The sequence below is a fragment of the Anarhichas minor genome, unplaced genomic scaffold (genome assembly GCF_050575085.1).
Source record: "Anarhichas minor isolate MPS153535 unplaced genomic scaffold, ASM5057508v1 ptg000028l, whole genome shotgun sequence".
In the NCBI taxonomy this organism is placed as follows: domain Eukaryota; kingdom Metazoa; phylum Chordata; class Actinopteri; order Perciformes; family Anarhichadidae; genus Anarhichas; species Anarhichas minor.
The window spans coordinates 2,538,174-2,566,103 of record NW_027466474.1 but is presented as its reverse complement, the minus strand read 5'-3'; the positions used below and the strand labels follow the sequence as shown (position 1 = coordinate 2,566,103).

At 38.1% G+C, this 27,930-nt stretch overlaps 3 protein-coding genes across 3 annotated transcripts; 1 reads left to right on the top strand and 2 right to left on the bottom strand.

Moving 5' to 3' along the window:
* Positions 1–429: 429 nt before the first annotated feature.
* LOC142962916 (uncharacterized) lies at positions 430–12,794 on the bottom strand. Its single transcript, XM_076103599.1, has 9 exons — positions 12,791–12,794; positions 10,835–11,188; positions 10,566–10,697; positions 10,402–10,443; positions 2,804–3,127; positions 2,282–2,635; positions 2,013–2,150; positions 1,849–1,890; positions 430–470 (listed from the first exon to the last, which is right to left on the bottom strand). The coding sequence occupies exons 1-9, from the start codon at positions 12,792–12,794 to the stop codon at positions 430–432; spliced, it is 1,431 nt and encodes a 476-aa protein (XP_075959714.1).
* A 790-nt stretch (positions 12,795–13,584) lies between these two features.
* On the top strand, positions 13,585–18,999 carry LOC142962915 (immunoglobulin kappa light chain-like). The gene is made up of 4 exons (XM_076103598.1): positions 13,585–13,717; positions 17,169–17,507; positions 17,589–17,924; positions 18,902–18,999. The coding sequence occupies exons 1-4, from the start codon at positions 13,585–13,587 to the stop codon at positions 18,997–18,999; spliced, it is 906 nt and encodes a 301-aa protein (XP_075959713.1).
* Positions 19,000–19,998: 999 nt separating this feature from the next.
* LOC142962914 (signal-regulatory protein beta-2-like) lies at positions 19,999–26,597 on the bottom strand. Its single transcript, XM_076103597.1, has 6 exons — positions 26,579–26,597; positions 22,390–22,713; positions 21,867–22,220; positions 21,598–21,729; positions 21,434–21,475; positions 19,999–20,039 (listed from the first exon to the last, which is right to left on the bottom strand). Exons 1-6 carry the CDS (start codon positions 26,595–26,597, stop codon positions 19,999–20,001), a joined length of 912 nt encoding a protein of 303 aa, XP_075959712.1.
* Between the last annotated feature and the right edge of the window lie 1,333 nt (positions 26,598–27,930).

Sequence of the window (27,930 nt, the reverse complement as noted above, 5' to 3'; positions counted from 1 at the left end):
CATTAATCAAAATTTAAATAAAAAAGGATTACGTCAGAAATCTTCCAGAGTCATTCTTGAGAAAATCCATGTTGCTAAAAGAATATCCTGTGTGCACAATAAAGTAAGCTGTTTGCATCATACAATGTGAGCAAGTGGGACGTATCCTGCTTTTAGCACTTAACCACGTATTACATTAGTTTAATATTGATCTGCTGCCGTATCGACATATGGGCGTTCTAATTTGACAACTGATAGTTTGAAAGCTGCTTTGCTACATTTTCAATGAGGCAAGTGGAATGCTAATTATACATTTCACAATAAAAGCGTGCAGGAGTACTGCAGATAAAGGTGCAGGAGGAGTTTGGACACAGAAAGGTGATACTAAGGTTATGGACTGTTGGTCACAGATTGATCTGACTGCACTTGTCTGGGGTTAGCAGCTTTTCTTTAGGGGTTGTTGGTGAGAGAAGGGAAGTGCACCCAGATATCTGGAGCAAGAGAAGAACATTTAGTTAACTTTCCCACATATACGAGACTCTCTTGAAAATGGGATTTTTAATCTCAATGGCACTATCCTGGATAATTAAAGGTTAAACAAATACTCATGTGTACGTAGAACAGATAACTGATATGATTCATAGAATTTGTGTAAAAATCATTCACTTTGGGCTTAATTAAGGTAAATTCAGCTTTTGTAATCTTAGCGTGGCATACAAGGACAACTCGAATGTGAAATGAGAAGCAACAAGACAAATAACTTTTGCCTCCTCATGATTATTGTAAATAGATCCGACAGATTTTGGTGACGTGTTGAATTTTAATTTGGCAAAATTAAAAAAGAACCTTCTGTTTTCGCAGCACAGCACGCTGACATTTAACGATTCTAAAACGGCAGATTATTCAATGATAACATTTTGATCATGGAGTGAGATAAAGGATGGTTAATATCTGGAAATTAGTTTTATGGGAAATACTATCGTCATTGTTACTAAAATATTTACATTAATCGTAGGTCTGAGATGATCTCTCTAGAATGGAAGTCAGACGCTGTGCACAGACATCGTGACTGATGTCTTGTTTCCATTGTGTTCCTTCAACATACACAATACTACAAAAACATACAATACACTATTGCTCAATGTAACATTTTCACAACAACCCTCAAGGTTGTGATAAACCACCTGAACTTATAGGTACAATCCTAAAATCATTTTTATAGGAATCACAACACATTACTTATTCAAATACTGTCTTTATTTGCAAATATATTTAGACATACAGTATAGTTTTGTTGAGAGGCTTGATAGTGTGGAATGTAATCGTTTTTTTATTTTGCCCTGATTATTTAAAACTGTTTTAATATTTAGATGTCAAGTTAATTTAGGGTTAAGACAGACTGTATGTCACATTGCTTTTCACTTGTGGGAATTATGAAAAATATATTTAATCATTTTTACATTTTTTACATTATACTAGAATATCAACAAAAGCCATTAAAACATGTAAAAATGAAACGTAAAATATTTTTCAAGGTTATCAAAGTAAAAGACTGTAACCGATATCAGATGTGAAGCAGCATATTAACAACAGTTTATACTAGCTTTAATTAGCAAATCCAGTAGATTGTTAATCTTTCACTAAAGTCCTGACATCAGTGTAGACGGTCTCTCCCTCTGCTGTTTTTACATTCTTTCTCTCTGCTCTGCCAGTTTTCCTCTTGGTGAAGGTTGGTGCAGAATAAACCAACATGTCCTCATTTCTCTGAATAAATATGAAAAAACATATTTTAATTTCTATATATGTAGAGTGGAAAATGCCAATAACTTTTCCATAGTGATCTTTTCTTTATAAACCTTACCTGCTGACCTTGGTGGTCACCGCTGGCTGTTGCAGCATTTGTTTGCCGAGCTGTGTTATAAAATAAAAACAGAGATTTAGGATGAAAGACCCTGAAGGTTAATTTACACATATCAGTTGTGTTAATTCTGGAAAGTTAGCTTTTGTAAGATACTGTTAGAAACTTATATTACCGTTGCAACGATCACACATTTTCATCTTGATGGTATGAATCAGGAAGGCAATAACAATCAGACTCACAGCCAGAGCTGCAACTAGCAGAATCAGAACTGTGTTGGCCTTCTGCAAATCCCACATGTTGAGTTCTGAAACTATATGAAAATGAGCAAATAATTGAAGTTAACAACTATTTTAACAAGATGATATAAGGCATACGGTACAATTGCTTTGTGATCCATGATCTAAATTAATCTTGATTTATATGGAAATGTTCTGCCGTTACCTTCAATGTCCAGTTTGGTTCCATTTCCAAATAATATCTCTCCACATGTGGCCACAGCGCAGTAATAAGTCCCGGCATCAGAGAAGCTGACGTTCTTAGAGAAGCTGTAGACACATTTCTGTGGAGAGTGAGGCTCAGGACTCTTCTCACATCCATCACTGGTTCCATGTGCATAAATGACACTAGGATAAGATTCATCTGATCCGGCTCTGAACCAGAACACACTCTGTTCTTCTGGACACGTTTTCTCCTCAGAGTCAGAGAGGACTGAACACTGCAGAGTCACGGAGCCTCCTGGACGGACTGGATCAGATGTACGCTCTTGTATGACGGCAGTGATATTAGGTTCTGGTCCTGAGAAATACAAACATGATAATAATGCTTTAGTGAGCATTGAAGTACTTAAACAATGTTTTTATATATAATGGCACACACTTTCCTATTGATAATGGAAACATGTACTATCTTTATACATACATGTTGGATAATTAAATTATGTAAACTACTTTTATAAATGTTTACCTCCAATTCTCAGAAATGTTCCTTTCAAAAGTACCATATCAAGTTGGTTCACTCTTAAACAGTAGTAAACTCCAGTATCGCTTAGCTTTGCTTCATGAATATGCAGGAGAAATGTTCCAGGTTCTTGTTTTGTTGTAATGCGAGGAGTCGTATTAACACCATCATAATTAAAAGTGAATGTTCCTTTAAAGAATTCAGGTAAGTTTCCAGAAACAAGCCTGATCCAAAACAAGGTTGATGTTTTCAGAGATGTATTGCGAGCACAAGTCAAAGTCACATCTTGTCCAACACTCTTTGTCTCAATGATCAGATCATCTGTGCATCCTGAAAATATGAAGAGAAACACGGTTCAGTGATTATTGACAGAGAAAGAATCAGGTATGTTCTGCTAAATTACTGTAAGAACATGACAATGACATAAATATACATCTGAAGTAAATCTGACATTGCTACATGTACTTACGCCCCACTCTGAGAATCAGCAGTAAATAAAATACGATCATCATTTTCTTGTTAATCCACATGAGACTGCAGTTAAATTAGATCAAATTAGAAGATGATGTGTCTTAATGTAATCATATCATGTGGGAGGGAACAGTTTCAGAGCAATCTGATTGGCCTGTCATTATTTTCCAACCTAAAAATATGAAACAACACCAACAGCGCACTTTTGTTTCATGGTGGGTTTCTACAACTGACACTGACTAAATATGACATGATTTGATTTGATACTAATGTGAACCACAGTTATACAAAAACAATCTGGTTGAAAAAAATATATATTTCATTCACTCGTGTACTACCATATTTATGAGGGATGTAGCCTGGTTTCTAGAAACAATAAAGAGTGACTTGAGTCAAGCTCCAAAAACACTGGATCCTACGTTTCCTTTAGTGTGACTCCAAAGCATCTTTCATTAGAGCTTCACTGACTCGTATAAGTCTCTTAAACTTAAACGCTCCAGTTTGCAGTGTAGAATTTTAGTTATACATTTCTCTCCAAACCCACTGATGGATGTAAATGACAAATTGCAAACAAACCAGACTGAATTACTGCCACTCATTATGTTTGTGTGTTAGCTTACACATTTAAGGATTGTAGCATTTATGCATCAAAACTGAGATCCAGTTGCTTTGTGCTAACTCATGGCTCTAACATGTCCAGCTTTAGGATTTGATTAGATTCCAAGTGTGTAAAACATGCAAAACTATTTAATTCAAAATGCTAACAGTTTGTCGGGATGCTGTCTAAAGAAGAGTGCCAAACTCTAAGTGCTTTACAATCCAGCGTCCCTGCCAATTTAAGCCTTTGTTTGTGTTTTCTTCACATTATTGAGTGCTTGTATTTGTGCACATATTCAGCATATTACATGTCCTCTCTTTTCTGCAGTAAATGGCTCCTCTGTGTTAGACTGTTCCAACTCCTCCCCTCTGGTAGGCGCTACAGAGCACTGTACGCCAAAACCACCAGACACAGGAACAGCTTCTTTCCACTGGCCGTCACTCTCATGAACAATTAATCAGACATACTGCACTATTATCTGCACTAATACCCCAAATCCATTGTCCATTGTCATTGTTGTTGTTCTTTATGTTCATATATATTCTTGGATATATATTTATATTGTACATAGTAGGTAAATGTTAAAGTTTAGTTTCTCTGTTCTACTTTGTTGTCTCTAATGTCCTTGTTTTTATATTTTTCTTGTTTATTTGTATATTCTATGTATGTACGTTGAGAGCAATGTGAAAACCGGAATCAAATTCCATGCCTATACAAACGGTAGATTAACAATGAACTTTTTTAAACTGTCCTGTCCCTTTGAATATAAATGCATGACATGTAATTTATCTGTAAACATGTAGGTCTATGTTTCTGGGCCAAACAGAAAATTCTACAACATTGTCTGCAGCACTCAGTTAATCAGGAATGTATTGATCAGTTTGATTTGTGTGCAGAAAAGAAGCATTCAGCCATTTGCCATCACGATACACAGAGATAGAGACATGTTAAATGTTATGCACAATAGCCAATTCAGATGCTCCACATCATGAATGATGACCCGCCCACTCCTGCCTGTCAGTCATATCAGCAGGAAGAGCACAGCGTACAGAGGAGGGCGGTTAAACCATCCCTCCTCTATACTCACATCACTTCTTTTCAGGGGGCTGGTGAGAGGCCGCAGCAGAGCGCCACTCTCACAGTATCACATTCACCTGGAGGCGATTTAAAGTTTCTGACCCGTATTTACATTAACATTAAAATGCAGCCCAGTACAACACCACAAACTCCAGCGTTAAATAATTATCAAAACAGCGTTAAGGTTTCCTGACAACTTGAAGGTTGTATGGAGAAAGAAATTAGAAAGACAACCTATCTATCTACAGTTTAGGACCGAAACTTCCGTCACACTTGTTAGACCAGCTCGTTGTGGTTTGTGGCCTTCATCAGGTTCAACGTAGCGTTGACAACGAGCCAAAACACGCTTTGTACTTTCACACACAAACGGACAGAAATAGACACACATTCACAGTCACCACTGACAAACAAATGATGCGTGGAAACTTAAGCATTGCTGTAGCCGGGCCTCAAACTAATGTGTCAATATAAACCCACCTTTCTCTGTTTTAGCCTCAGGAAGCTCTGCTTGAACAATGTTTTACCTTTTAATAACACACTTGTTTTGATGATTGTTATTAATATCACATCAACTTACAGGAGTAGGTTAAGGGTTCAGGAGGGTCGGACAAACGCACCCAGTCACACTATGTCCTGACCATTTCTCATCACACTCCTCTGCAGTGTTGTGCTGTTCATTTGTAATTGCTGTCAGAGGGGGAGGTGCTCATCCTTCACTGGACCCACTCTGGTCTATTTGTCTATGCAGAATTTTTAACCTTGATCTTAAGTTAAGTTTGCCTGATTATCTGCAAATAGGTGAGCCAGCCTTGCTTAAGTCTGTGGTGCAGTGACAGACTCAGGTGGTGAATAAATCTGCAGATTAAAACAAAACATATTATATGCATCTGTGATATTTTAAGACTGCACATGCATACGGTCGTAGATGGTTGCATCTTAAAAACATGAAGGATAGACAGTATCTATACTTTAAATGAACACAGCAACAAGTAAAAATAAAACAATAAGTTTGCCTGCTGAAGCTTATTGTAGCTCTTCCCTCACTACACATCCTGTTGAATAGTCTGTTGATAGCAAACAGCCTTGAAGGTGGTCAAAGGGTGTAAAAGTGGCCCACCACAGCTTCTGTCTGTCAGTGCAGCTGTTGCATGTGGCATTGCTTGCTCCTCTCGCTACATGCAGAAGGGATTTACAAAGTGCTGTGAGACCAGACAGATTGACGGGTTTATTCAATTGAGTAGTTGTCCCCTTACATTTTTTACATTGTATATGTTTTAAAACGGAAATTAATTGTGTCTACAACATATAATGCTCAGTATGTGTTTTTGTTGGCCATACTTTGCTCTACAGTTGAGGGAAGTTGTGGTGGACAGCTACACAGCAGTTCACTGGTGAAAACCACTGACAGTCTATTTGATCCCTCTCACTTTGTGTCTTAATGTGCATTTCAAAGCAGACATTCAGACTTGTGAAACACACAAGTGTAACTAGTAACATCATTCATTAAATGGGCCTGTCCTTAATGTTATTGGTTTTACTAGTGCTTTTTGTGCTAAAACAAATCAAAGTATCTGTTATTAAAAAAAGAGGAAATGATAAACAAACAAAACTCTTTCAGAGTGCTTGCAAGATCATCAAGATTTAGATCAGTTTGAATAAGTCCATTGTCCATTATGAGTTGATAAAACTGCAATGCTTTATCATAATTACAAATTGTACATTCACATGAGCCCTCTTTCTCCCACTTTAACCAGTGACATTTTCTTTGTGGCTTTGGCCACATTTCGTCTCACCTTTCCCCACAACTGTCATTAAAACCTGCAGGCTATGCGGTAGCTAATGCTATTCCAAAAGTCCTCCTTTTCACTTCTTAGTGTTGAATGGACGTCCAAATTTAGACATTACACTACATTACAGTCATTTAGCAGACGCTTTTATCCAAAGCGACTTACAATTCAGTATCTATCTATACACTGTAGGCACAGCTACGGGAGCAATTTGGGGTTAAGTGTCTTGCTCAAGGACACATTGACATGTGGCTAGTGGAGCCAGATCCTCTGATTGAAGGACGGCCCTGCTCTCCACTTAGCCACGGTCAACCCTGTGGCTTAGTAGACAATTATCAAAACATTGGAATCCAGCTCCAGGATGAGTTTAGCCTAGCTTAGCACAAACACAGGAAGCAAAACAGCTTGCCTATATTGAAAGAGGAAAATACTGTCTCATTTACATGTCGGATGTCATTAGCCAACAATACATCTAAAAAATCATATAGGATTAGTTTAGTTACAAAAGTGCGTGAATCCAGCAGGATCACTGTAAAACTGGACTTCAGCCGTTGGGCCGAGCAGTTGTTGGTCAATAAATGGCTCCAGTGTGTAAAAACTGCTCATTAAGCAACTGATTTTTTCAAGAATTCACCTTGTCAGGCTTCAAGTTATGCGTTGGTGTCCAAACCGATCTGGTTCGGACCAATCAGCATCCTGAGAGGATCTAGTGGCAGCAACAGGTATGTTTTAGGTGTGTGTAACGCAGTGGTGGGCCGTCAGGGCCAGCAATGCCTTCTCTGCTGGCCTCGACAGAATCACAGTTATAGCTATTTTATAATTTAATTATTTTTCATAAATATACTACATGTATTCTAAATATTTTTTCCCATTAGCTTATTATCTCATTGCACAGCTACTGTCTTCCTCAGTTGCGCTACGTCCAGCACAGCTTGTTTTAAGTAGAGCTTTTATCCAATCAGATTTGGCCCCTATGCTGTCTCTAAGCAAAAAAAGCTGCCCGGAGGCCTTCAGAATTACAAGTGAATCCTTTTGCAGTTTAAGTAAATGGGGTCGATATTGTTGATTGTCATAGTCTTCAACCAATCAGATTTTTACTTTGACATGTTGGGCGTATTCTTTGACATGTCAGATCCTTCTACCTGGCCTACAAGTACGTGATTGGTCAGTGGGCTAGCGTGACAGGTTGGGCGGTGACAATCCCAATATCTACTGCTTCTGATGAGCGGACATTTTCAACCCTCAAACGCATAAAAAGATATTCAAGAAATACAACTGGGGAGGCTCAACTGTCATCACTGGTGTCCATGGCAATCGAGAAGGACCTCTTGCTGGAACTGAAAAGATGTTCTGTACAACTGTGTCATTAAACTCTTTGTTAACAAAGAATGGAGGATGAACTATGTCTGCATTAAATAGTGAACAGCAGCTTTGGTAAGTGAACTGCCTTTGTTATTTTTTACATCTGCAGTAGCGTTACTACTGTGTTAATTTGTCTATCGTGTCGTTTTTATGATATGGTTAATATTGTTCTCTCTGATGTGAATAATATTTGAATGGCTCGTGCTCTTGAGTGTGTGGCGGAATGCGTTTTAGCGCTGCAGTTTGGCTGGATTGATTTGTCATTCTTTGTTGTCATATAAATATATGTGACTGGTTCTTGTGAGTTTGTTCTTGTCATTGTGTTAATGAAGTTGATTTTGACTATATGTATTGTCCGTTAATGACAAAGCATCCTGTCATGCGCGTATTCATGTATCTGCACTCTGCAGTTAGTGTATTTGTAGGTGTTGAGCTTCATTTTTACATGAAACAAATAACCAGTAGGGGTTAGGGTTCGGACATTTGATTCTCTGTTTGGGCTTTTGTTTTCTTTTACAAAGCAGGAATTATGGTCTAGAGAAATGGGGGTTGTGTGGCGATTACTTTAGCCATGTTTGAATCGGTAGGGAACAGCTACCTAAACCCTGCTGGGAGTTTGTAGCGTGTGTGCTGCTGTTAGTTTTCCTGCTAAGCTAGTTTAGTATAGTGGGCCTCCCAGAACACACGTGCCTCACCCGAGTACAATGTCGTTCTTCTGTGGTGGGCGTGTCAGACAGCACGTTGCCTGTTACATCGGGTGGGAACATTATATTTCCCACAATTTAAGCTTCTGCATTTTCCAAATGCAATATTCAAACGTATTGTTCGGTTCGTAATGCGTACCGAACCGTGAGCCTCGTACCGAACGGTTCAATACGATTACGTGTATTGTTACACCACTAGAAACAAATACTAACCTGTAGCTGTGGCGTCATAATGTGGTTATTGGGAGATGGCTCAACTGTGGTAGGACAGCACTGAAGGCCCAGGTATAAAATACACGGCCCGCCACACAGCTCAATGTAACTTTTTCACAACAACCCTCAAGGTTGTGATATACCACCTGAACTTCAATACTAAAATATTTTTTATAGGAATCACATCAACACATTACTTATTTAATTACTGTCTTTATTTGCAAATAGATTTAGACACACAGTATCGTTTTGTTGAGAGGCTTGATAGGGTGGAATGTAATTGTTTTTTCTTTTGCCCTGATCTCAAGTTCATTTAGGGTTAAGACATACTGTATGTCACATTGCTTTTCACTTGCAGGAATTATGAAAAATGTATGCAATCCTTATTTAATTTTTTTCCATTATACTAGATGTGGATTTTATTCATGCAAATTATATTTTCAAAGTAATCTGTACATTTTTTTGTCCAGGAGCAAATGTGAGCACATTGCTCTGAGAAGTCTTCAAAACAATGAAAATTGTTAAAATCAATGGAATTTAAGAGTGGTAAGAGATCAGCATGAGCAAAAACAATAAGCAATAAAAAAGGATTATGCTGTTTGAGCCTCCTGGTTTATTTCTGTAAAAGTATTGAACTAGTTTCTACTGCGCTGCAAACATTTAATAAGAAAATCAATCAATCTCCCTGTCTTATACAAGATCAACTAACTAAAGTTATTTCAAAATCAACAAATTATGACTAAACATTATCAATGAAATTATGCCATTATAAAAGAAAAGAGAAAACTTTTGAACAGACTGAAAACGGTACATCTTAGCATTGATACATATAGGAGAAGTTTACAGCCTTAAAACTGCACATCAGACGAAACACACAGATGGAAACTTTCCTCAATCCTCTGACACTTTTAAGGTCGGTAGTAGAATATGGTCAAATATTTGAACTAATTTCGCCAAAGATTTAATAAACAATGCATGAAATTAAACAAGAATTAAGAGATATGAGATGCTGTAGAATATCAACAAAAGTCCTGAAAACATTTTTCAAGGTTATCAAAGTAAAAGACCGTAACCGATATCAGATGTGAAGCAGCATATTAACAACAGTTTATACTAGCTTTAATTAGCAAATCCAGTAGATTGTTAATCTTTCACTAAAGTCCTGACATCATTGTAGACGGTCTCTCCCTCTGCTGTTGTTACATTCTTTCTCTCTGCTCTGCCAGTTTTCCTCTTGGTGAAGGTTGGTGCAGAATAAACCAACATGTCCTCATTTCTCTGAATAAATATGAAAAAAGCATATTTTAATTTCAATATATGTAGAGTGGAAAAAAAAAAAAGTCCAATAACTTTTCCATAGTGATCTTTTCTTTATAAACCTTACCTGCTGACCTTGGTGGTCACCGCTGGCTGTTGCAGCATTTGTTTGCCGAGCTGTGTTATAAAATAAAAACAGAGATTTAGGATGAAAGACCCTGAAGGTTAATTTACACATATCAGTTGTGTTAATTCTGGAAAGTTAGCTTTTGCAAGATACTGTTAGAAACTTATATTACCGTTGCAACGATCACACGTTTTCCTCTTGATGGTGTAAATCAGGAAGGCAATAACAATCAGACTCATAGCCAGAGCTGCAACTAGCAGAACCAGAACTGTGTTGGTCTTCAGCATATCCCACATGTTGAGTTCTGAAAGTATATGAAAATGAACAAATAATTGAAGTTAACAACTATTTTGACAAGATGATATAAGGCATACTGTACAATTGCTTTGTGATACATGATCTAAATTAATCTTGATTTATATGGAACTGTTCTGCCGTTACCTTCAATTTCCCGTTTTGTTCCGTTTCCAAATAATATCTCTCCACATGTGGCCACAGCGCAGTAATAAGTCCCGGCATCAGAGGAGCTGACGTTCTTAGAGAAGCTGTAGACACATTTCTGTGGAGAGTGAGACTCAGGACTCTTCTCACATCCATCACTGGTTCCATGTGCATAGATGACACTAGGATAAGATTCATCTGATCCGGCTCTGAACCAGAACACACTCTGTTCTTCTGGACACGTTTTCCTCTCAGAGTCAGAGAGGACTGAACACTGCAGAGTCACGGAGCCTCCTGGACGGACTGGATCAGATGTACGCTCTTGTATGACGGCAGTGATATCAGGTTCTGGTCCTGAGAAATACAAACATGATAATAATGCTTTAGTGAGCATTGAAGTACTTAAACAATGTTTGTATATATAATGGCACACACTTTCCTATTGATAATGGAAACATGTACTATCTTTATACATACATGTTGGATAATTAAATTATGTAAACTACTTTTATAAATGTTTACCTCCAATTCTCAGAAATGTTCCTTTCAAAAGTACCACATCAAGTTGGTTCACTCTTAAACAGTAGTAAACTCCAGTATCGCTTAGCTTTGCTTGATTAATATGCAGGAGAAATGTTCCAGGTCCTTGTTTTGTTGTAATGCGAGGAGTCGTATTAACACCATCATAATTAAAAGTGAATGTTCCTTTAAAGAATTCAGGTAAGTTTCCAGAAACAAGCCTGATCCAAAACAAGGTTGTTCCTTCCAGAGATGTATTGCGAACACAAGTCAAAGTCACATCTTGTCCAACACTCTTTGTCTCAATGATCAGATCATCTGTGCATCCTGAAAATATGAAGAGAAACACGGTTCAGTGATTATTGACAGAGAAAGAATCAGGTATGTCCTGCTAAATTACTGTAAGAACATGACAATGATATAAATATACATCTGAAGTAAATCTGACATTGCTACATGTACTTACGCCCCACTCTGAGAATCAGCAGTAAATAAAATACGATCATCATTTTCTTGTTAATCCACTTGAGACTGCAGTTAAATTAGATCAAATTAGAAGATGATGTGTCTTAATGTAATCATATCATGTGGGAGGGAACAGTTTCAGAGCAATCTGATTGGCCTGTCATTATTTTCCAACCTAAAAATATGAAACAACACCAACAGCGCACTTTTGTTTCATGGTGGGTTTCTACAACTGACACTGACTAAATATGACATGATTTGATTTGATACTAATGTGAACCACAGTTATACAAAAACAATCTGGTTGAAAATATTTCATTCACTCTTGTACTACCATATTTATGAGGGATGTAGCCTGGTTTCTAGAAACCCTAAACTAGATTGCTGGTACATTCTTTTGTGATTCATGGGGTGAGATATTATCCCTGTCCAGGATGCACTAAGCCATTTCCTCCTCTCATGATTAAGGTGCAGTTAAAGTTAGGCAAAAATAAAGACTTTGTTAGGTTATGATCATTGGAATGGCAAATTAACAAGATTAGAGGGGGAATGACATTTCCAAAAAGTTGGAGAATTTACAAGAGACGGATTAAATTTGTGGTCAAAATTGAAGCAGCAGAGGCAAAGACATCCTGATTCTTTGTTTCTACAATGAGTCAAGCTCCAAAAACACTGGATCCTACGTTTCCTTTAGTGCAACTCAAAAGCGTCTTTCATTAGAGCTTCACTGACTAGTATAAGTCTCTTAAACTTAAACGCTCCAGTTTGCAGTGTAGAATTTTAGTTATACATTTCTCTCTAAACCCACTGATTGATGTAAATGACAAATTGCAAACAAGTCCAATATGAATGTTTCTCCAAAAGAGAACCAGACTGAATTACTGCCACTCATTATGTTTGTGTGTTAGCTTACACATTTAAGGATTGTAGCATTTATGCATCAAAACTGAGATCCAGTTGCTTTGTGCTGACTCATGGCTCTAACATGTCCAGCTTTAGGATTCGATTCCAAGCGTGTAAAACATGCAAAACAATTACCGGTAAATTCAAAATGCTAACAGTTTGTCGGGATGCTGTCTAAAGAAGAGTGCCAAACTCTAAATGCTTTACAATCCAGCGTCCCTGCCAATTTAAACCTTTGTTTGTGTTTTCTTCACACTATTGAGTGCTTGTATTTGTGCACATATTCAGCATATTACATGTCCTCTCTTTTCTGCAGTAAATGGCTCCTCTGTGTTAGAATGTTCCAACTCCTCCCCTCTGGTAGGCGCTACAGAGCACTGTACGCCAAAACCACCAGACACAGGAACAGCTTCTTTCCACTGGCCGTCACTCTCATGAACAATTAATCAGACATGCTGCACTATTATCTGCACTAATATCCCAAATCCATTGTCCATTGTCATTGTTGTTGTTCTTTATGTTCATATATATTCTTGGATATATATTTTTATTTATATTGTACATAATAGGTAAATGTTAAAGCTTAGTTTCTCTGTTCTACTTTGTTGTCTTTAATGTCCTTGTTTTTATATTTTTCTTTTTTATTTGTATATTCTATGTATGTACGTTGAGAGCAATGTGAAAACCGGAGTCAAATTCAATGTATGACTACGCAAATTCTACAACATTGTCTGCAGCACTCAGTTAATCAGGAATGTATTGATCAGTTTGATTTGTGTGCAGAAAAGAAGCATTCATCCATTTGCCATCACGATACACAGAGATAGAGACATGTTAAATGTTATGCACGCTAGCCAATTCAGATGCTCCACATCATCAATGATGACCCGCCCACTCCTGCCTGTCAGTCATATCAGCAGGAAGAGCACAGCGTACAGAGGAGGGCGGTTAAACCATCCCTCCTCTATACTCACATCACTTCTTTTCAGGGGGCTGGTGAGAGGCCGCAGCAGAGCTCCACTCTCACAGTATCACATTCACCTGGAGGCGATTTAAAGTTTCTGACTCGTATATATTTATCTGTCCAGTGTGAACGAGGGACAAAACCCCAAATAAAACAATACAATCAATAACAAGGTGATTATCAATAAACAATCCTGGGTCACTTTATTTACAGTTGACATCCTCACACTAACATTAAAATGCAGCCCAGTACAACACCACAAACTCCAGCGTTAAATAATTATCAAAACAGCGTTAAGGTTTCCTGACAACTTGAAGGTTGTATGGAGAAAGAAATTAGAAAGACAACCTATCTATCTACAGTTTAGGACCGAAACTTCCGTCACACTTGTTAGACCGGCTCGTTGTGGTTTGTGGCCTTCATCAGGTTCAACGTAGCGTTGACAACGAGCCAAAACACGCTTTGTACTTTCACACACAAACGGACAGAAATAGACACACATTCACAGTCACCACTGACAAACAAATGATGCGTGGAAACTTAAGCATTGCTGTAGCCGGGCCTCAAACTAAGGTGTCAATACAAACCTACTTTTCTCTGTTTTAGCCTCAGGAAGCTCTGCTTGAACGATGTTTTACCTTTTAATAACACACTTGTTTTTATGATTGTTATTAATATCACATCAACTTACAGGAGTAGGTTAAGGGTTCAGGAGGGTCGGACAAACGCACCCAGTCATGCTATGTCCTGACCATTTCTCATCACACTCCTCTGCAGTGTTGTGCTGTTCATTTGTAATTGCTGTCAGAGGGGGAGGTGCTCATCCTTCACTGGACCCACTCTGGTCTATTTGTCTATGCAGAATTTTTAACCTTGATCTTAAGTTAAGTTTGCCTGATTATCTGCAAATAGGTGAGCCAGCCTTGCTTAAGTCTGTGGTGCAGTGACAGACTCAGGTGGTGAATAAATCTGCAGATTAAAACAAAACACGCAAATATGCATCTGTGATATTTTAAGACTGCACATGCATACGGTCGTAGATGGTTGCATCTTAAAAACATGAAGGATAGACAGTATCTATACTTTAAATGAACACAGCAACAAGTAAACATAAAACAATAAGTTTGCCTGCTGAAGCTTATTGTAGCTCTTCCCTCACTACACATCCTGTTGAATAGTCTGTTGACAGTAAACAGCCTTGAAGGTGGTCAAAGGGTGCAAAAGTGGCCCACCACAGCTTCAGTCTGTCAGTGCAGCTGTTGCATGTGGCATTGCTTGCTCCTCTCGCTACATGCAGAAGGGATTTACAAAGTGCTGTGAGACCAGACAGATTGACGGGTTTATTCAATTGAGTAGTTGTCCCCTTACATTTTTTACATTGTATATGTTTTAAAATGGAAACTAATTGTGTCTACAACATATAATGCTCAGTATGTGTTTTTGTTGGCCATACTTTGCTCTACAGTTGAGGGAAGTTGTGGTGGACAGCTACACAGCAGTTCACTGGTGAAAAACACTGACAGTCTATTTGATCCCTCTCACTTTGTGTCTTAATGTGCATTTCAAAGCAGACATTTAGACTTGTGAAACATACAAGTGTAACTAGTAACATCATTCATTAAATGGGCCTGTCCTTAATGTTATTGGTTTTACTAGTGCTTTTTGTGCTAAAACAAATCAAAGTATCTGTTATTAAAAAAGAGGAAATGATAAGCAAACTGTCACGAATTCCCCTTCATATTAGTTTGTTTTCATCCTGTCTGCTTGTTTTATTAACTCTCCTGTCATTTCAGATCCTACCATTCACACCCGATCAGCTCTCATTCCCCTCACCTGGTCCTCCACACCCATCTCACCTGCAGCCCATTCCCTCATTAGCCCTCACTATGTAGGTCCCCTCACTTGCACTTGTTCCCTGCCAGATTGTCTTGTGTGTTATTGCCAAGTTCTCCAGCGTACCTTTATATTGTTCATGATCTGCCTGTTTTCGACCTTGGATTTCTGCCTGCCCCTTATTAGATTTGTTCGCCTGTTTGACTGACCTCCCGGTTTTGACCCTGCCTGAACTCTAGTAAAAGAACTGAACTTGTATCTTGTCTCTGAGTTGTGCTTTTGGGTTTCTAGTGTCTGTAATCCTTACACAAACAGCTATTTAAGAGTGCTTGCAAGACCATCAAGATTCAGATCAGTTTGAATAAGTCCATTGTCCATTATGAGTTGATAAAACTGCAATGCTTTATCATAATTACAAATTGTACATTTACATGAGCCCTCTTTCTCCCTCTTTAACCAGTGACATTTTCTTTGTGGCTTTGGCCACATTTCGTCTCACCTTTCTCCGCAACTGTCATTAAAGCCTGCAGGCTATGCTGTAGCTAATGCTATTTCAAAAGTCCTCCTTTTCACCTCTTAGTGTTGATTGGACGTCCAAATTTAGACAATTATCAAAACATTGGAATCCAGCTCCAGGATGAGTTTAGCCTAGCTTAGCACAAACACAGGAAGTAAAACATCTAGCCTACATTGAAAGAGGAAAATGCTGTCTCATTTACATGTCGGATGTCATTAGCAAACAAGCTAGCCAACAATATATCCAAAAATTCATTGAGGCTTAGTTCAGTTACAAAAGTGCGTGAGGCAGCAGGATCACTGTAAAACTGGACTTCAGCCGTGAGGCCGAGAATAGGGGCTTGGCCCCGTTACATCAGATCTGGAGCGTATTTCTTCAGTGAAAGAACAAAGTACAGCGCTGAAGACTTTTCTCGAAGGAGAGGGTGTCTGTTCCTGACTGACGGTGATACACAGATGGTTCATCCAATCACCTGCTGAGTACTTTCTTTTTTGTTCTGTGTAACAAACCATCTGCCACTCCAAGTTAATTTGAAGTTATGGAATTGTCTTGCAAAAAACAAATGTAAAATGTGTATTGTGTCACCTGTGTGCATGTGCATGTGATTAAAATCAAAAATATTTCTCCACATCGTGACCGATAAGACTGATTTTGCTGTTGTTGAAAGACTTTCAGTACTTGCTCTTAAATAGGCCAAAAAAAACACAAAAAATGGTTATCACAGAAACAATACATTTAGTCATGCAGTCTGAATAAAGACACCGCTTTGAAAATACAACAAATACTCAGAACATGTAGATTTCCTATCTAATGAAAATAGATCAAAGGTTGAAGAAATGAAGGGGGACGGTCATTTTCTATGTTTCAGCCAATCATTCTACTTTGTAAACCTTGATCACCTTGTGACTACATCTTCCACTTGGTTGTGTGACATCAGTAGTGCAAGACACGAGTGCTGTACCACAATGATCGGAGGACTGGCTGCTTTGATTCTACTTTGTACAGTGTGTAAGTGCAACTCTTAACTACTTTGAGAAAGACACGACCATGTATTAATCTTTGGAAGGGTTCATACTTTACCTGTTTACTTATCTTGTGCTTTAACTTTGTTACATTCTGTCTCTTTTCTTCAGATCTGATTCAAACTGCAGAGGATCCTCACCAGCTCTCTTTGACTTTGACTGAACTTGGTGGAAATGTTACTTTGCAGTGTTCAGTTTCTGAAACGGAATCATTTTACTGGTACAAGCAGCCTCTTGGATATATGGTCCAACAGGTAGTTACTGTTATTGTTGGCAAAATGACACTAAGTGAGCAATTTATCAACCCACGTTTCGAAGTCACAGAGCGGAACGCTCAGTATTTTCTAACCATCAGAAATATCAGCAAAGAGGACGAAGCGACATACTTCTGTGTCCATGGAGCAAGATATTCATACAGTTTTGTTAATGGCACCTTCTTGGTTGTGAAAGGTAAAATACATTTTTCTTTTGCCACATTTAATAATTTTAATTATTCATTCTTATTAATGCATTTTTACCTGAATCATGCAGATCGTAATCATCAGAAATCTTTATACGTGAAACAAAGTCCGGAGACTGAGTCGGTCCGGCCGGGCGACTCAGTGACTCTCCAGTGTTCACTTCTCTCCAAGAACAAAGAAAACAGAGTCCAGTGTCCAGGTGAACGCAGTGTGCACTGGTTCAGATCTGGATCAGGAGAATCTCATCCAGGCATCATTTACACTCACAGTGATAAACAAGAAGAAAGAAGTTGTGTCTACAGTCTGTCCAAAACTATACAGACCTCCTCTGATGCTGGGACTTACTACTGTGCTGTGGCCACATGTGGAGAGATCCTGTTTGGTGAAGGAACCAAAGTGGAGACAAGTACGTTTTTACAGTTGTACTAAAAGTATTTTATTTTTATATATTGTATTTAAATATTTAAAAAAAGTCATTAAAACGTCACAGCTAGCTAATGTGATGGCACAGACCTGTTACTCAAAGAGGCCACGCACTCAACTATGCAGAACATTTAGCCTTAAATAATATAAACCGCTAAGTTGTACAATGATTTAACACACCCACACCTCCGCACAACCCTGCAGAGGTGTGCGTTGCCGGATTTGTGGACGCTCCATCCTGTCGGCCCTGTGTGTTACTCGCTGCTGCTCTCAGTCAGACACACAGATAACATCACTCTGCACACAGCAAGGAGAGAGAGAGGAGCAGGGGCAACACTGAAGCACATAAAAACACAGCGATGTAACAACCCGTTCTCATCCCAGGTTGTCAGAAATGGCCGCTTTGTATCACACAGTCGCTAAAGGGGGGCTTGTGCCTCTGTATCGTGACAAAGCGGTGGTTTTTGACAACCCGACATGGGGCTCAAAGGCTCTTTAATGACGCCCAACAACGTCGCAAACACAGCAAGATAAGAAGCAAAGAGGAAATCCAGGCAGAGGGCAGAGTCTCTGTAGAGACACCACCACACACTAGTGGGTCATAGTGATGATTGAAAGGGATTAATGTTCAACAGTCTACACATTGTTCTTGAGGAAAATGGTGCAAATTATAACTTTAAATTCATGAGTCATCTCACAACTTATTGTTCCCTTCACACGTTTACCGGAAAGGTGCCCAACATTTAGACTTGAAAACCAATAAAGGTCTTCACTCATATGACATCATCTCAACTATTTCATGAAATTCAATAATTAAAATAATTGTTACGAATTATGATAAATTACAAATTACTAATAGGCAGTATTTAAGCTATTTACCAATGAGTCACCTAAAAGTCATGGATGACTTCATGGAAACAAGGAGTAAAGAGTTAAATGACATTTTTAAATTACTTTCAGGAACAATTCAGGATTGGGATCCAGTTAACATCATCCTTGGGGCGCTGTTGGCTCTCTGTGTGATTGTGATTGCCATCCTTGTTTTCTCAAGGAACTGAAGGTGAGTTTAGTAAACTGCAAAGACGGAGAACATAACTGGAATCAACAGATATTCTTGTTTATAAAAAATCCAGGACGTTACAGGAAGCCTCTCTGATACCATTTACTCTTTGTCTTGTTGTCACAGCTCTGACTATTAAAACTATTATTTTTAGGATGGTGACACAGAGGCACTGAACTACTCCATCACTGGATCTATCTAATGAAAAGGAAGAAGAAGGAGAAAAACAAGTCAAAGGAATCAACGATCGGCACTGATTTCTGTTTGGGTGAAATCCACTGATTGTAAAAAAAAAAGACAGTTCAGCTCTTTGTTAGATTTTGGAAAGCCAACATGTATTATATGGATAAAGTGTGTGTGAATGATTTTATCTTTACATGACATTAGATACACAGAAATATTGTACTCAAAATCCATGTGAGTACAAAAGACATGTGATGTGTGTTCAGAGATGTCTGCGTGGCCTGAGTAGCGAGCTCCAGCCTTAACTTGTGTTTACTAATGTTGCTTTGTTGAAAGAAGAATGAATATATCTGTTGAGGCTTGGAATATTGACTGCATCATGAAACATTAATCAAAATTTAAATAAAAAAGGATTACGTCAGAAATCTTCCAGAGTCATTCTTGAGAAAATCCATGTTGCTAAAACAATATCCTGTGTGCACAATAAAGTAAGCTGTTTGCATCATACAATGTGAGCAAGTGGGTCTTATCCTGCTTTTAGCACTTAACCACGTATTAAATTAGTTTAATATTGATCTGCTGCCGTATCGACATATGGGCGTTCTAATTTGACAACTGATATTTTGAAAGCTGCTTTGCTACATTTTCAATGAGGCAAGTGGAATGCTAATTATTAATTTCACAATAAAAGCGTACAGGAGTACTGCAGATAAAGGTGCAGGAGGAGTTTGGACACAGAAAGGTGATACTAAGGTTATGGACTGTTGGTCACAGATTGATCTGACTGCACTTGTCTGGGGTTAGCAGCTTTTCTTTAGGGGTCGTTGGTGAGAGAAGGGAAGTGCACCCAGATATCTGGAGCAAGAGAAGAACATTTAGTTAACTTTCCCACATATACGAGACTCTCTTGAAAATGGGATTTTTAATCTCAATGGCACTATCCTGGATAATTAAAGGTTAAAAAAATACTCATGTGTACGTAGAACAGATAACTGATATGATTCATAGAATTTGTGTAAAAATCATTCACTTTGGGCTTAGTTAAGGTAAATTCAGGTTTTGTAATCTTAGCGTGGCATACAAGGACAACTCAAATGTGAAATGAGAAGCAACAAGACAAATAAGTTTTGCCTCCTCATGATTATTGTAAATAGATCCAACAGATTTTGGTGACGTGTTGAATTTTAATTTGGCAAAATTAAAAAATAACCTTCTGTTTTCGCAGCACAGCACGTTGACATTTGACGATTCTAAAACGGCAGATTATTCAATGATAACATTTTGATCATGGAGTGAGATAAAGGATGGTTAATATCTGAAAATTAGTTTTACGGAAATACTATCGTCATTGTTACTAAAATATTTACATTAATCGTAGGTCTGAGATGATCTCTCTAGAATGGAAGTCAGACGCTGTGCACAGACATCGTGACTGATGTCTTGTTTCCATTGTGTTCCTTCAACATACACAATACTACAAAAACATACAATACACTATAGCTCAATGTAACATTTTCACAACAACCCTCAAGGTTGTGATAAACCACCTGAACTTATAGGTACAATCCTAAAATCATTTTTATAGGAATCACAACACATTACTTATTCAAATACTGTCTTTATTTGCAAATAGGTTTCCACATACAGTATAGTTTTGTTGAGAGGCTTGATAGTGTGGAATGTAATCGTTTTTTTATTTTGCCATGATTATTTAAAACAGTTTTAATATTTAGATCTCAAGTTAATTTAGGGTTAAGACATACTGTATGTCACATTGCTTTTCACTTGCGGGAATTATGAAAAATATATTTAATCATTTTTACATTTTTTACATTATACTAGAATATCAACAAAAACCATTAAAACATGTCAAAATTAAACATAAAACATTTTTCAAGGTTATCAAAGTAAAAGACTGTAACCGATATCAGATGTGAAGCAGCATATTAACAACAGTTTATACTAGCTTTAATTAGCAAATCCAGTAGATTGTTAATCTTTCACTAAAGTCCTGACATCATTGTAGACGGTCTCTCCCTCTGCTGTTTTTACATTCTTTCTCTCTGCTCTGCCAGTTTTCCTCTTGGTGAAGGTTGGTGCAGAATAAACCAACATGTCCTCATTTCTCTGAATAAATATGAAAAGATATTATAAAACAGCATCTTTTAATTTCTATATATGTAGAGTGGAAAAAAAAGTCCAATAACTTTTCCATAGTGATCTTTTCTTTATAAACCTTACCTGCTGACCTTGGTGGTCACCGCTGGCTGTTGCAGCATTTGTTTGCCGAGCTGTGTTATAAAATAAAAACAGAGATTTAGGATGAAAGACCCTGAAGGTTAATTTACACATATCAGTTGTGTTAATTCTGGAAAGTTAGCTTTTGCAAGATACTGTTAGAAACTTATATTACCGTTGCAACAATCACACGTTTTCCTCTTGATGGTGTAAATCAGGAAGGCAATAACAATCAGACTCATAGCCAGAGCTGCAACTAGCAGAATCAGAACTGTGTTGGTCTTCTGCAAATCCCACATGGTGAGTGCTGAAAGTATATGAAAATGAGCAAATAATTGAAGTTAACAACTATTTTAACAAAATGATATAAGGCATATGGTACAATTGCTTTGTGATACATGATCTAAATTAATCTTGATTTATATGGAAATGTTCTGCCGTTACCTTCAATTTCCAGTTTTGTTCCGCTTCCAAATAATATCTCTCCACATGTGGCCACAGCGCAGTAGTAAGTCCCGGCATCAGAGGAGCTGACGTTCTTAGAGAAGCTGTAGACACATTTCTGTGGAGAGTGAGGCTCAGGACTCTTCTCACATCCATCACTGGTTCCATGTGCATAAATGACACTAGGATAAGATTCATCTGATCCGGCTCTGAACCAGAACACACTGTGTTCTTCTGGACACGTTTTCTCCTCAGAGTCAGAGAGGACTGAACACTGCAGAGTCACGGAGCCTCCTGGACGGACTGGATCAGATGTACGCTCTTGTATGACGGCAGTGATATCAGGTTCTGGTCCTGAGAAATACAAACATGATAATAATGCTTTAGTGAGCATTGAAGTACTTCAAAAATGTTTGTATATATAAGGGCACACACTTTTCTATAAATTATGGAAACATGTACTCTCTTTATACATACATGTTGGATAATTAAATTATGTAAACTACTTTTTATAAATGTTTACCTCCGATTCTCAGAAATGTTCCTTTCAAAAGTATCACATCAAGTCGGTTCACTCTTAAACAGTAGTAAACTCCAGTATCGCTTAGCTTTGCTTCATGAATATGCAGGAGAAATGTTCCAGGTTCTTGTTTTGTTGTAATGCGAGGAGTCGTATTAACAACATCATCATCAAAAATGTGTGTTCCTTTAAAGAATTCAGGTAAGTTTCCAGAAACAAGCCTGATCCAAAACAAGGTTGCTATGTCCAGAGATTTATTGCGAGGACAAGTCAAAGTCACATCTTGTCCAACACTCTTTGTCTCAATGATCAGATCATCTGTGCATCCTGAAAATATGAAGAGAAACATGGTTCAGTGATTATTGACAGAGAAAGAATCAGGTATGTTCTGCTAAATTACTGTAAGAACATGACAATGATATAAATATACATCTGAAGTAAATCTGACATTGCTACATGTACTTACGCCCCACTCTGAGAATCAGCAGTAAATAAAATACGATCATCATTTTCTTGTTAATCCACTTGAGACTGCAGTTAAATTAGATCAAATTAGAAGATGGTGCGTCTTAATGTAATCATATCATGTGGGAGGGAACAGTTTCAGAGCAATCTGATTGGCCTGTCATTATTTTCCAACCTAAACTAATGAAACAACACCAACAGCGCACTTTTGTTTCATGGTGGGTTTCTACAACTGACACTGACTAAATATGACATGATTTGATTTGATACTAATGTGAACCACAGATATCCAGAAACAATTTAGTTTTAAAAAAAGTATATTTCATTCACTCTTACTACCATATTTATGAGGGATGTAGCCTGGTTTCTAGAAACCCTAAACTAGATTGCTGGTGCATTCTTTTGTGGTTTATGGTGTGAGATGTTATCCCTGTCCAGGATGCACTAAGCCATTTCCTCCTCTCAAGATTAAGGTGCAGTTAAAGTTAGGCAACAATAAAGACTTTAAGGTTATGATCATTGAAATGGCAAATTAACAAGATTTAAGGGGGAATCCAGCAATTATGTATTACACTCACAAAAAGTTGGAGAACTTAAAAGAGACGGATTAAATTTGTGGTCAAAATTGAAGCAGCAGTTTAAACTTAAACTTAAACTTAAACGCTCCAGTTTGCAGTGCAGAATTTCAGTTATACATTCATCTCCAAACCCACTGATGGATGCAAATGACAAATTGCAAACAAACCAGACTGAATTACTGCCACTCATTATGTTTGTGTGTTAGCTTACACATTTAAGGATTGTAGCATTTATGCATCAAAACTGAGATCCAGTTGCTTTGTGCTAACTCATGGCTCTAACATGTCCAGCTTTAGGATTCGATTCAAATTGATTCCAAGTGTGTAAAAATTCGAAATGCTAACAGTTTGTCGGGATGCTGTCTAAAGAAGAGTGCCAAACTCTAAATGCTTTACAATCCAGCGTCCCTGCCAATTTAAGCCTTTGTTTGTGTTTTCTTCACACTATTGAGTGCTTGTATTTGTGCACATATTCAGCATATTGCATGTCCTCTCTTTTCTGCAGTAAATGGCTCCTCTGTGTTAGACTGTTCCAACTCCTCCCCTCTGGTAGGCGCTACAGAGCACTGTACGCCAAAACCACCAGACACAGGAACAGCTTCTTTCCACTGGCCGTCACTCTCATGAACAATTAATCAGACATACTGCACTATTATCTGCACTAATATCCCAAATCCATTGTCCATTGTCATTGTTGTTGTTCTTTATGTTCATATATATTCTTGGATATATATTTATATTGTACATAGTAGTTAAATGTTAAAGTTTAGTTTCTCTGTTCTACTTTGTTGTCTTTAATGTCCTTGTTTTTATATTTTTCTTGTTTATTTGTATATTCTATGTATGTACGTTGAGAGCAATGTGAAAACCGGAATCAAATTCCATGCCTATACAAACGGTAGATTAACAATGAACTTTTTTAAACTGGCCTGTCCCTTTGAATATAAATGCATGACATGTAATTTATCTGTAAACATGTAGGTCTATGTTTCTGGGCCAAACAGAAAATTCTACAACATTGTCTGCAGCACTCAGTTAAACAGGAATGTATTGATCAGTTTGATTTGTGTGCAGAAAAGAAGCATTCAGCCATTTGCCATCACGATACACAGAGATAGAGACATGTTAAATGATATGCATGCTAGCCAATTCAGATGCTCCACATCATCAATGATGACCCGCCCACTCCTGCCTGTCAGTCATATCAGCAGGAAGAGCACAGCGTACAGAGGAGGGCGGTTAAACCATCCCTCCTCTATACTCACATCACTTCTTTTCAGGGGGCTGGTGAGAGGCCGCAGCAGAGCTCCACTCTCACAGTATCACATTCACCTGGAGGTGATTTAAAGTTTCTGACCCGTATATATTTATCTGTCCAGTGTGAACGAGGGACAAAACCCCAAATAAAACAATATAATCAATAACAAGGTGATTATCAATAAACAATCCTGGGTCACTTTATTTATAGTGGTTGACATCCTCACACTAACATTAAAATGCAGCCCAGTACAACACCACAAACTCCAGCGTTAAATAATTATCAAAACAGCGTTAAGGTTTCCTGACAACTTGAAGGTTGTACGGAAGAAATTAGAAAGACAACCTATCTATCTACAGTTTAGGACCGAAACTTCCGTCACATTTGTTAGACCAGCTCGTTGTGGTTTGTGGCCTTCATCGGGTTCAACGTATCGTTGACAACGAGCCAAAACACGCTTTGTACTTTCACACACAAACGGACAGAAATAGACACACATTCACAGTCACCACTGACAAACAAATGATGCGTGGAAACTTAAGCATTGCTGTAGCCGGGCCTCAAACTAAGGTGTCAATACAAACCTACCTTTCTCTGTTTTAGCCTCAGGAAGCTCTGCTTGAACAATGTTTTACCTTTTAATAACACACTTGTTTTGATGATTGTTATTAATATCACATCAACTTACAGGAGTAGGTTAAGGGTTCAGGAGGGTCGGACAAACGCACCCAGTCACACTATGTCCTGACCATTTCTCATCACACTCCTCTGCAGTGTTGTGCTGTTCATTTGTAATGGCTGTCAGAGGGGGAGGTGCTAATCCTTCACTGGACCCACTCTGGTCTATTTGTCTATGCAGAATTTTTAACCTTGATCTTAAGTTAAGTTTGCCTGATTATCTGCAAATAGGTGAGCCAGCCTTGCTTAAGTCTGTGGTGCAGTGACAGACTCAGGTGGTGAATAAATCTGCAGATTAAAACAAAACATATTATATGCATCTGTGATATTTTGACATGAAAACATGAAGGATAGACATGAAAACATGAAGGATAGACAGTATCTATACTTTAAATGAACACAGCAACAAGTAAACATAAAACAATAAGTTTGCCTGCTGAAGCTTATTGTAGCTCTTCCCTCACTACACATCCTGTTGAATAGTCTGTTGACAGTAAACAGCCTTGAAGGTGGTCAAAGGGTGTAAAAGTGGCCCACCACAGCTTCTGTCTGTCAGTGTAGCTGTTGCATGTTGCATTGCTTGCTCCTCTCGCTTCATGCAGAAGGGATTTACAAAGTGCTGTGAGACCAGACAGATTGACGGGTTTATTCAATTGAGTAGTTGTCCCCTTACATTTTTTACATTGTATATGTTTTAAAATGGAAACTAATTGTATCTACAACATATAATGCTCAGTATGTGTTTTTGTTGGCCATACTTTGCTCTACAGTTGAGGGAAGTTGTGGTGGACAGCTACACAGCAGTTCACTGGTGAAAACCCCTGACAGTCTATTTGATCCCTCTCACTTTGTGTCTTAATGTGCATTTCAAAGCAGACATTTAGACTTGTGAAACACACAAGTGTAACTAGTAACATCATTAATTAAATGGGCCTGTCCTTAATGTTATTGGTTTTACTCGTGTTTTCTGTGCTAAAACAAATCAAAGTATCTGTTATTAAAAAAAGAGGAAATGATAAACAAACAAAACTCTTTCAGAGTGCTTGCAAGATCATCAAGATTTAGATCAGTTTGAATAAGTCCATTGTCCATTATGAGTTGATAAAACTGCAATGCTTTATCATAATTACAAATTGTACATTCACATGAGCCCTCTTTCTCCCACTTTAACCAGTGACATTTTCTTTGTGGCTTTGGCCACATTTCGTCTCACCTTTCCCCACAACTGTCATTATTAATCTCGGAGCCGATTTTGAGGTCTCTGAGCGAAAAAGCATAGCCCTACAAAACTGACCATAGTTCTGTAACTACAAGGTCGATTGTAATAATTTTTGTTGATATAATCAGATCACAACACCTGTGACATAGTTTACATAGGTAATATTGTGTATATGTTGCTGGTTAATATAGTAAAATAAGACATTACACAGCTGAAATTGAAAATATTCAGCTTCGCCTGGAAAAAATGCACTTTCATTGATAAAAGGTTATTGAAATAATGCAGCTAGCTCCCTGAAACTTTCCCAAGTCATAGTATAACTGATCAGTAGTTATTAAATAAAGGTTAAAGTGGAATAAAGTGGAATAAAGTGGAATAAAGTGGAATAAAGTGAAGAATAAGAGGCTTTAGTATAAAGAGGTCATCATTTTCGAACCAGCTGTTGCAGCTCTTACATTGTACTTTTATACACTATATAACTATATATTTCACTTTCTTTATCACTCATATGATTCAATACATCCAAATACAGATAATAGGAATCATATTCATATTCATAACATCATCAGAGCCAATTTTGGCTGTCATCTGTAGGATTTTCTCAGTTCATGTGTGTGTATGTGGCTGGATCTCAGCCTATCCTCGGTCGATTTCAAAAAAATAACCCCTCCTTCGACGCGTCAGAGTCTCAGGAAGACCTGTGTCGAGTTTGGTGGTGATCGGCAAAAGTTTCAACAATAAAGTTGCCAGAAGTGACGTGTGTACCCCAGCGTAAATTTCCGGTCGCAGGCAGTCTGACCACTCGCCCAAGCCTGCTTGAAGTCGGAAGTCAACAGTATGCAGTTGGCAACAATGACTACAGCTTTGGAACGGAAATTCTGCGACGTTATTATCCATATTTTTCATAAAACTTGGGCGCATACCTACGATTTTTTTCGGCGGAGGGCAGCACGAAGGTACGTTTGACCACTCACAACTGTCCGGTGTTCACACGGATCGGAAAACAGAAGTTAGTTACGTGTTTAGCCACGTGTGCTAATGCTATTACATGCATTGCATGACTTGGTAGCCGCTAGCATTAGGGTACAAACATTGATTTGCGGTACTCATAACGCCGATTTCTGGCCAGGATTTGGTGCTTTTATGCCACGATATTTTTATGCTTATGTGAGTAGCCTATAGTTGTGTTTGGAGTGTGTAAGAAGTGACTCATATGATGTTGTTGTCCATACGTTGCTGTTTCATCCAAAAAAAAAAGTAGCCACGTACATGCTATTTTCCGCATTTGAGTTTGAGGGGTTCTGAGCCCGAGTGCCCCCAAATTTGGGGGCGGCGAGATTAAGAGG